The sequence below is a fragment of the Prosopis cineraria genome, unplaced genomic scaffold (genome assembly GCF_029017545.1).
Source record: "Prosopis cineraria cultivar Desert tree isolate PC_DT_omini unplaced genomic scaffold, ASM2901754v1 PC8, whole genome shotgun sequence".
Classification (NCBI taxonomy): Eukaryota; Viridiplantae; Streptophyta; class Magnoliopsida; order Fabales; family Fabaceae; genus Prosopis; species Prosopis cineraria.
Genome location: NW_026555339.1, coordinates 14,550,546 through 14,561,900, shown reverse-complemented (window position 1 = coordinate 14,561,900; position 11,355 = coordinate 14,550,546). Strand labels below are relative to the sequence as shown.

The 11,355-nt window shown below is 28.4% G+C and overlaps 1 protein-coding gene across 1 annotated transcript; it reads left to right on the top strand.

Annotated features, from left to right (window-relative positions):
• The first annotated feature begins 2,001 nt into the window (after positions 1–2,001).
• Positions 2,002–4,930, top strand: LOC129318849 (protein CHLORORESPIRATORY REDUCTION 42, chloroplastic-like). Its single transcript, XM_054963824.1, has 3 exons — positions 2,002–2,150; positions 3,418–3,749; positions 4,675–4,930. Exons 2-3 carry the CDS (start codon positions 3,454–3,456, stop codon positions 4,781–4,783), a joined length of 405 nt encoding a protein of 134 aa, XP_054819799.1. The 5' UTR covers positions 2,002–2,150; positions 3,418–3,453; the 3' UTR covers positions 4,784–4,930.
• Positions 4,931–11,355: the final 6,425 nt, after the last annotated feature.

Here is an 11,355-nt window from a genome sequence, read left to right as displayed (position 1 = left end):
CAGTCGTCTTTAAGTGGATGGACAACATCATGGCCGTGCTTTTGGTCATGCTCAAGGTTTGGAAAATTGGGTTGGACCGGTTGGTTTAACAAAAAATGGTCAATTATGCCTAATTTGGTCCGGGGAATGAGATGAACCGGCATAAACGAGATCCAGCGAAGCTGGCTGGGTTGACAGTACGCTTTTGCAATTTAAGAATCTTACAGTATCATTTATTTTATTCAAGGGCTTCAAACTATTGAAATTTAAATGAAAGATTATGACATTTCGTAATTAAACTAGGGATAGTAAAAAAATTTGTCTTAAGATTGTTTCAATTATTAATTTCATTAATTAAATTCAATTTTTTTATTATTTCAGTCCCTTACGTTTTCAAGTTATCACATTAGTTTGATGTGTAAGTTATGTTATTTGTTAACTTGACATACATATACATATACACACACACACTAAATGTGAACAAATATATTTTACAATTATTCTTATTTTCTTGTTTTCTTTAATTTTCACACGTCATCCAATAAGCTTGAACAAAAAGGCATTAAGTTGGTAATAATTGAAAATAAGACTACAGAAAGGTTATAAGGTTCTTATTGAATACATGTAACTAATGAAAAACACTAACATCAATTTGAAGTTTGCATTTTAGACCTTGACTAACTTGTTGCTAACAGAAAATACTGCTACTGAAAGTGTACGACGGGGATATGAAGGGTCCGTTTGAATTTTAATTGGGTATAATAGATTATGAAAATAATTGAGTAAGTAGTAAATTTTAATAATAATTGATTATGTTATAACGTAATTTGTTTAAATATTGTTTTTTTAAAATTGATTTTAACTTCATATATGTTAGCAACTTTTTTAAAATTTTAAAATTTAAATTTTATTAAGAAAAAAAATAGAGAAGAAAAGGGAGTTTGATTTTTTTTTTTATAAAACTTTGTGCTTTTTTATAATTTTTTTTGGAGCTTTTTATGTAATTTTTCCAATACTTTTTTATTAGCATTTTTGAAAAGCTCAAAATATTAGCTTTTGGAAAAAATTGATTTTAATGGATAAAATTGATTTTTTACTTTTTCAGGTGTTTGGCTAATAAACTAAATAATTAATTTTTTGAGAATAAAATTGATTAAAGACGTATCCAAACGGGCACAAAATTTGCAGAACGGCATCAATGAAAAGCACTAACTTCACCAAGAAATTGGTTCATTGTTGGCAGAACTATTTCAAATCTCAGACCAAAAAAATCATTTTGGGTTGGTCAATAATGCCAATATGAAAATCATTAAATAGAATACTTTAATTTAAAGTTGCGGTAAAAAATTAAATAAATAACCATAGGAGGCTTATACGAGAAAGGGGAGAGACAAGGGGTCTAAAGCAATTATTTTTTAAAATTAAAGTTGTAAGTGTTAAGTTTTTTATGAAATTTAAATTTAAATTATACTTTTAAAATTTAAATTGTATTTTTAAAATTTATGATATTACAACAATAATAAATAATTTTATTTTATTTTATTAGTAGGGTTGACCGCATTTTTAAAATGTATAATATCATATCAACATATTTTATATTTATATTGCTTTAAAATTAACTATAATTTTTTCTTGACAAATTGTATTTTTAATTTAGGCAGGGATTACCAATTCTTTTTTAAAATTATTTTTTATACTTTTAACGCATACAAAGTTACAAATTAATTGTCTTTTCTTTTTTAAAAAATGAATTCATTAAAATTTTTCTTCACTCTCCTTCATACCTCTTGGACAGGGTGGATTAATACTTCCAAGTATTGCACGGATTAAAAATCTTGTTAAAATAAACTGAGAGAACATAATCTATCTTAGGTTGAAGTAATTTGATTAATGAGACGACATCGTTCACATGCCAATTAGTTGCGTTTTGCGAGTTTTGTAAAACAAAGTTGATGATTCATGTTTCTTTTTTTTAAAAAAAAAGTATTATCTTCCCATGGTATATCCTGAGCACGTGTTCGCATGCCCGCTTCCTCCAGGCTCGAGCTTTGCTTGAAGCTCGTGGCGCTAAACTTCTCTGTTAAAGCTTATCCTTCACAGCCGTAAAAGTAGAATAGAACAATCTTACTTGACAAGAAGAATCTTGTCTGTCCTTTGCGAGTGGGAGGACGGTGAGTGCTCCTTTGCAGACTTGTAATGGCATTCACGATACTAATTTAACTCCTTATTGTGATGATTCTGATTCGACGTCATTTTGGTTCTGTAAATTCTCTGTCGGTTGCTCAAAGTAGTTTTGGAGCTACTTTTGCTGCGAATTACACGCTCTGATGTTCGACTTCTTTTCTAAAATTTGAATGCCCTTGCTACGTTCAGCATATTGTAGTGAGAACGTGTCCTGATTTTTGAGCTAGATTGGTCATCTGGGAAATGCCCTATTTCTTATTTGAAAACTTATTTTTGCGTGGCCTAGATAGCTTTTTCTTAGCAGTTAGGAAGTGGATGAGCTTTCGCTTATGGGCATACAATTGCTTCAATGAATCATGATACGGATTTGGCGCTTATTGTGATGAGTCATGACTGATGTTTCGTGTCATCATTTGGTTCTATGAATTTCTTTTTGTTATCAACTTGGCAGCATTTTTCAAGCAAGGAAAGCAATTGGACTAATCTAATTAAATATTTCTTGCATGTCTTCTGTATTGGATATTCTCTAGACTGTTCTAGTGTTCTGGTTGCAGAAATTATGAAAAATGCGTTTGCATGTTTTGTAATGTGCTGCTTGTAAAATATTAATGAAAAACTGGTGGAAGTCACGAAAAACTTGTCAGAAATGTACGAGTTGTGTCCAATCCTTTGTTATCAGAAGAAAGTCCCACGCTGATAGAGTTTTTGAGAAAATGGGTAGTTTTGTTCTTGCTTCTGTTGCCAACTTGCCCCTTAGCACTTTCTTCATTTAGCAAAGTAGAACTCTATAGGAGTCTTCTCAAATGCATTTGCTCCATCTTGTCATAACCTAGCTACACTGAGTTTATTTAGAAAAGAGCAAAAGGAATCTCTATTCTTTTTCTTTTTTTGGTCAATGCAACTATCTAACTGAATCAAACTCAAGTATTGTTGGGTTCAATTAGGGTAGCTTTCCCAAAGGCATTTTTTGTATTTACATGGACTCAAACCTGAGACCTTGTATTTAAGTAGTCATAGTTTATTCTACTAGGAAAAATGCTTGTTCGTAAAAAAGATCTCTATCCTAACGCTGTTAAAATTAGCTTTTCAAGTATTGCAGTTGTGTTGATCACAATTCGAAACACCAACTAGGTATATGCATACTCATTCATTACTCTTCTAATTAAACAAATTAAGCAGTAATGGTACACACTTTCTGAATTCTGGGTTGAAAAACTATTGAAGGTGGCTAATTTATGTGCTATCTTCTTGCAGGATTTGGAAAATTAAAGGATTTGGTCATAAAGAATTATGGCATTATCCCTTTCTTCTTTCACCATCACAAAGCCATTCTCAGAGCTTTCATCAACTCTACAGCATAACAGCTTAAATTATGGAAATCAGAGACCAAATGCAGTTTCGATAAGGTGTGAATCTTCAGAAGACCAATTATCAGCTGGAAACGATGTGGCAGCAAAAGGTTCAAAGAAGTTGCAGATAGGGTCTCCCATTATTGTTATAGAGGCTCCCAAGGTGATAAAGACTGCAGCTTCTGTTCCTTGTTTAAGGGCTAATTCTGGCTTGGTCAAGCCTGGTGATGTTGGAAGGTATTCTCAACTCTTCCTCTTCTAATTTGGATCTCATGTAATTTGCACACCTCATATTGGGACTTAATTTGGATTGGATGGCTCAAATTTTACAATTTTTTTAATTAAATTTTAATGTTTTAAGTTTTAACATTACATGACACAAAATAAAATAACATCAATTTTTTTATCTTTCAGCTCATACGAAATTTTTTTTTTTAGATGAGATTGGACACAAAAAAAAGGGAGAGGTTTTTTTAATTGTTGAAATTAAATCTGTATTTTTGATATAAGATTTGTACCTGGTGCACATTGATATATGCCAAATTCACATTCAAAGTTCAGGTATTGAGTTCCCAAGTTGTAAGATGCACTTCAAAGATTGAATTCTTTGGTAGATATATGTAATCCAAGTATTTGACACCATACCAAGTGTAATAGGAAATGACAAAATTTGGTATTGTATTTCACTCAAAGGCCGACTGGATTTTCCCACCATGCCCCTTGCTTTGTTGACTTTGATAAAATGCTACTTCTTGTGTGCTTTTTTATTCTTTTGACAAATTTCATTTGTAATACCAAGTATGGATATCATAACTCCCGCAATTTCTTTCACTTTTATTTTTGAAAATTTTGGTTACATGATTTTGTTTTATTTGATGTCCTAAATTGCCATTGATAGCATAAAATGTGTAATAATACCATACTCAAACATTAATTAGTGATCAACATTTAATAATTACTAGAGTAGGTTTTGTGCAACGCATGGAGCCTAAAAAATGAGTTGTATGAATATGAATTGTATTACATGTTATATTTTATTTTATTTATGGATATATAGATGAGTTCAGAGAGATTAATACAGCATCCAGGAGATGACATTTTAAACTGTAACATTTGATTTTACTGTTTACTTAGAATTATTGAGATTGTCGCTCATCTGCAGAATTGTATCAAGGAAACCCAAAGATGTGTGGGCAGTGAGGCTCAGCGTTGGAACCTATCTCCTAGATGGGAAATACTTCAAGCCCTTAGACTTGGCTGAGTTTAGCTGAATCTCAGACATAAATATTGTGTGTATGTTTCATTGTATATTTTTACTTCATTGAGTTAAGTTGTTAGGCCACTTCTGTTTATCTCCTATTTTGAACAATGTTTGTGAAGTATAAGAAATGCAAGCAATAGAAATTGGTTGGCTAGTATGTATCCTGCCTGAATCAAGTCCGATTGCCATTTTTTTGGGCACATTACTCATGCAACAATGATGCAAGATTAATGAGTAGGTTTTGTTGAAAACAAAGATTATCTTCCTTTAGATACTGAAAGTAAATAGTAGATTTTTTCTAATTAAATTGCTATATACATAAAGGGTGAGATTTGAAATGTGAGATTAATATTTATCTCTGGTTGTATATGGCAAAAATTTGAATGTATTGTTTAAATTGTTTATGCTTCAGCATTATTTATTATTATTATTATTATTATTATTATTATTATTATTATTTTTAGTGAACTAAATATGGGTTCAACCTAGTTCAGTCCTTTAATATAATAAAATATTTCAATTTTTTTATGAACAGACCAAAATTGTTAATGAGAAAGGAAGCTAGTGTATTTTAAATTAAGAGAGGAAAACAATTTATCGAATTATTGATAACATTTTTTAAATCAATTAATAAATCATCATGTTGAATTTGAAAAATAAAAAAATAATTCACGTGTTATCATTTCCCAATTTTGTGCGAAAACAAAATATTGAAAGGTTTTTCAATTTTTGCCGCCTTCTTCATCCTTCCTCTAGTCTTCCTTCGTATCCTTTGTGCTCTCACTGGGGAAAGAGGTTACTTGAAATTAGGGTCACACATAGAGTTGGTAAACAGGCGGGCCTAGCCTATATGAGCTCGGCCCTTATGAGCCTAGATCCTAAAGCCCGATTATTTTAATTTTACCCTAAAATTGAAGCCCGGCCCTCATTCAAAAGGCTGAGGGCTGGGCCCGTAAGCCCGGATAAGAATAAAATAAAATAAAATAAAATTCAACATTAAAATTTATTTAGAATATTTTAAAATTTAACATATATCAAACCAAAGTCTTACATAATTTAAAAAATAAATAAAAAATTTAAAAGTTCAAATAAGATGAAGGCAAACATCATTATCAATCCTAATCAAGATCTCTCTCATTATCATCCATAAATAAAATATTAAAACCCTCAGATGTTAGTCCACTTGTGGAAGATGGAGGCGGAGGCTCAATATCAATTATTTCTGCAACTTCTTCATCATCACCTACAATAATTATTAATTAAATTGTTTTATTATCAAATATATATCTTTACATATATCACAAGATAAAATATAAAAATTATCATAAAATGGCACAAAACTATTCAACCAATTGTGGGTACAAATCAATGTTTGCACATTATCTGAAAAGAGGTAAAAACAATACTTTGTGAATAGTAAAACGGGCTTCACGGGCCACTCGGGCCCGAGCCCTTTTTTAGGGCTTAAAAGGGCCGGGCCTCAAAGCCCGATTATCTCAAAAAATATCAAATTTTCAAGCCCGAACCCTTATTAAAACGGGCTTAAACGGGCGGCCCGTCAAGCCCGGCTCTTATTCCTGACTCTAGTCACACATGGGTTTGATCAGGTCGATATCATCCCAGCCTGGTACCCAAGTGTTCGGATTGGATTTGGTCTAATTGACCTAAAAAATTTTATAAATAATTTTTTTGAAAAATATATTAAAAAATTTCTTTCAAAAAAATATAATAATTATTATTATTTAAAAAACATAACTTTAGATCCCTAAACTTTGCTCGAGTTTTGTTATAGGTTCCTACACTTTTTTTAGTATTCTAAATCCCCATACTTTTGTTTTTGGTGTTCTAGGTCCCTATATCAAAACTTAAGTAAAATGTAGGGATTTAAAGTTATATTTTTCCTTTTAAAATATATTCTTTATAAAACTTATATTAGAATCAAAGGTAATGTTTTTTAAAAATTACATATGATCAATCACTATCAATTATTTTTACATAATATTAAGTTAAAAGCAAATTTTAAGTGTTGAGTTGAAAGATATTAAAAAAATTGCAATGATAGCATTTCAAAAGATCATAAAAATAATATAGTTCATGATAACTCTTAAAAAAGGGACATGCTTGGGTCAAGTAGTGCAGGGTTTGACACCTAGCTCGATGTGCCCAAATACTTGGCTCGACAGAGGCAAGTTGACCAAGCTTTTCTAATAATGTTGGCAACTCTACTAAGATAACAAACTTGCTTAAAAGAAGTTAGTTTTTTTTCAAAAAAAAAATGAAGCTAGTTTTAGGCTTGTTTATTTTCTTTTAATGGAAAAATTAATCCTCAGGTCCTTATAATTTTACTTGATTTTGAATTGGGTATCTGTACTTTAATTTATTTTGACCAAGCTCTTATAATTTAATTGATTAAATATATTAGTCCTTGGTTGTTAAAATCCTTTAATTTTTCATTTTAAAAAATGAAATTGAGGACTTTTATATGTTAATTAAAACATTATATAATTTTAGGATTAATTACATAATTTTTATAATTCAAAATTTATATAATTAGATCATGTCTTCTAAATAACTTTTATACAAGTGAAATTTTCATTAAAAATTTATTAAAATATAAACATTTTATTAAATAATTTTTTGTGTAAAAGTATTAAATCAAATATTCTATAAATTTTAAAAGTATTTTTATTTTGAAAAAGTTAATCATTTATCCAAAATTTTAACTTTCAAGGGACTAACATATTTAATTGATCAAGCTGTAAAGTTTTGATTAAAATAAAATAAACTATATGAATTTAATTTAAAATTGAGAAAAACTAAAATGACTTACAGATTAATTTTCCTTTTTTAATTTTGATACAAATTTTTGTTTAAAAATAATAATAATTCATTTTAACATGATTTTATTTATTCTAAAAAATAAAAATAAAATTTTCTATGAAAAATTAAAAAATCAGAATATTTTTTATGTTTTTTATTTTTTCTTATGCAAAATTTAAATTAAAGAAAAGGTAGAAGATAACTAATTTTTATTAATGATTATAATACCACGTTAAATATAGTATTGGGAGAAGAACATTAATAAAAGAAAAGATAAATTTTCATTAATCATCTACACATGATAATGAGAATCAAACCCAATTAGCATGATTTATAAAACAACATAACTCTATCTTGAGGGTGAACCAATCCCAAACAATGAAAATTAACCATAAAGTAAGAGCCAAATTTGGTGGAGAATTGACCTAATTCTAAAATTTTCATCATTGTGGAGGATTGAAATGGTACTTTTCAATGATTATCTACGCCCTCCCTTTCATGAGGGTGAGCGACTAATTAAACTACCCCACTTTTCGCATGTCTTTCACGAAGGAGAAGTTGCTACTTGGTTTGAATGAAAGAAAAGGAAAACTTGTCTCTAATACCATGTTAAGTATGGTATAAAGAGAAAGTTGTTAGTAAGGAAAAGATAAACTTTCATTAATCATCTATGAATGACAATGATAATCAAACCCAACTAGTGTGATTTACAAAAACAGCATAACCCTATTTGTGGACAAACCAACCCTAAACAATGGGGACTAACCATGAGATAGGGACCAAGTTTGATGGAAAATTGAGTTGATTTTGAAATTTCTGCCACTACCTTGGAGGACTAAAATAGTACTTTATAAAGATTATCCACATCATGTCTATGTTTTTTGTTCATGTTGCAAGAAGAGATGTCCTTTAACACCCAAGTGTGAATGATGCAAATCACCCTTCAATTTATTTGATTCAATCGAAACACTTTGAACCCACAATAACAAAATCTTCAAGGTGGATCCAACCATTCTAAGAGATAATCTTGATTCCATTTGTCCGATATGTCGTCATCTTTTTCAAGAGGGTGAGAGACTAATGGGACTTCCCTATTGTTCACATGCCTTTCACTAAGGAGAAATCAATACTTGGTTTGCATGAAAGGAAAGGTAAACATGGATTTAATATCATGTTAATTACAGTACGAAGAGAAGAGTATTAATACGGAAATGATAAACTTTCATTAATCATTTACAAATGACAATAAGAATCAAACCCAACTAGCATGATTTGAAAGCCCACATAACCTTATGTTGAGGGTGAACCAACCCCAAACAATAGGGATTAACAATGAAGTGATGACCGAGTTAAACTTTATGCTTTTTAATTCAAAGTTGTGTCCTTTATAAACAAATTAGGATTGCTAACTATCAAGTGATTAACACCTAGTTACCTTTAATATTTCAAAAGGTTCTACAATTAACAACAACGTATGTGAAATTTCACAAGTCAGCAAATGGATTTTGGGCAAATGATGAACTGCAAGAAATTTACATGTTATAATTTAAATACATTGCTATCAAAATCTGAACATGTAGTTATAAATAATAGAATAACATATTGCAATCTTATGGGTCCATTGAAAAATTTTATAATTATATAAGTCCAAGCAGCAATTGTTTTGCTTTGAAATTGTGCAAAACAATATATGTTATTATTATTGATATTTACTCTTTGAAATTTTATATACATCACTCATATAGATTTTGAGTTAGTATCAAATAATGTGTTAGAATTTGTTTTCACTTTACCTTTCTAAGTCAACTTTTCATCTCTTATCCGATCCAACATAGAAAAGACTAAGGTCTATTTTAATTATTGGGTAAATGAGTAAATTATTCCTGAATTTTAGATTTAGTAGCACAATAAACCTTAAACTTATTATTATGTAAATTATTCTTTTAACTTTTGAAAATGGTATAATTTGGTTCTATTATTAACAAAACTTATCTTTGACCAGACCAAAAAGGGACCAAATTTTTTTGTAAATTTTGGATCTTTGTATGTAATTTTTGAATCATTTATTGTAATTTTTGATCCTTTTATATAATTTTTGATGTACTTCTGTGTTATATTTTGATCAATTAATAGTCAAAGATAACTTTTATTAATGGTACAAGTCATATTACATTATTTTCAAAAGTTAAAGGAATAATTGGTACAACAAATGAGTTTATAATCTATAGTGCTATTGAACATAAAATTTAGGGGATAATTTGTTAATTATATTTTAATCACTTGATTTTTTTTTTGAAGGAATGGGTATGAGAAAAAGAATGAAGACGAGAAAAAAATTTAGCACACCCATTTATTTAAAGGACAATGGTGTAAAAATACACAATTTTTTTTTTTGAAGGAACTTCTCATACCCTTAAGTTAACAATGGCCCATGAGTATCCTCTAATTTTAAAAAAGAGGCTAATATTTCCTAATTTGTTAAGTTCTTTCCTCAGAGCATAAGGTTCAACATCATGATATTTTAATGAATATGAGATTGTTGATATATTTTACAAAGCTTTTAGATATTCATGTATCATTGTTCACACGAGGATACAAAAGATTCTTTAATTTTTTTTTGAATATATTTGCACTTTATCACTTATTTAAATAAAATGTTAAAGTATATAAAATTCTCATAAATTTTGAGGTAACTGCACAACATTCCCCTCACTTTTAGAAATTTAAAATGTAAACATAATTTTTGCTTTCTACACTTTACTTACATTTTACTTTTAGTCTTTATATCTTTTTGATATTTTAGGTTTCTACAATTTTATTTTTTATTATTTTTGGTCCCTCTATGAGTAAAGTATAAAGATTTTGGAAGGATTCAAAATAATGAAAAATAAAAGTGTAGAAATGTAAAACATTAAAAATAGTATAAGGACAAAAACAAACATGAGTAAAATACATGGATAAAAAATTATATTTATTTAAATTTAAAATTAACCTTTCTAACTTCTTATTTTTTACCATAGTCTCTCACTGTTTTGTCTCAACTATCCTACTAATAGAAGTTGCCATAATATATAAAGAAAAATTATGTAACAGTTTATAAAACATACAACAGCTATTAATAGCCTTTTAAAAATTTTATTCGCTTAAGTTGCTATGTGTCTTTTTTTTTAAATATAATATGACAATTTCTGTTGTTAAGATAACTAAGAAATAATAGTAAGAAAATATGCACTAAAAAAGTAAAATACTAGGGAGATTAATTTTAAAATTTTAAATATAAGGGAGTTTTAAATTTTTAAATATAAAAGAGTTCAGTGCAACTTTCTTAATTTAAGAGAGTTTATTATATTTTAGCCTAACTACATCTAACATGGAAGATTTAATTTTAATAATATTTGATACTTCTTCCGGATTAAAATATAAGTAGTTTTTAAAAAAAAAATCTACATACTAATAAAGTTTTTATTCTCATAAAAATATATATTATTTTTTTATGTGTAATTCTAACTTTTAATTATTAATGTATTTTATAATGAGTGAAAATATATTTATATTTATATTAAAATTAATAAATATTAGGAAAAAATAATTTTTTTACACGTATTAAATTATTTATTTTTTGAATCAATATTAGTTGGAAAATGTTCATACTTTGAGTGGGGGAAATAAATATTTTTGGTAAAGAATAATATTTGATATTTGAATATAGAGGACTTGAGTATAAAAAAACGAAACGAACAGCTGCGTACGAAGAGCTTTGAA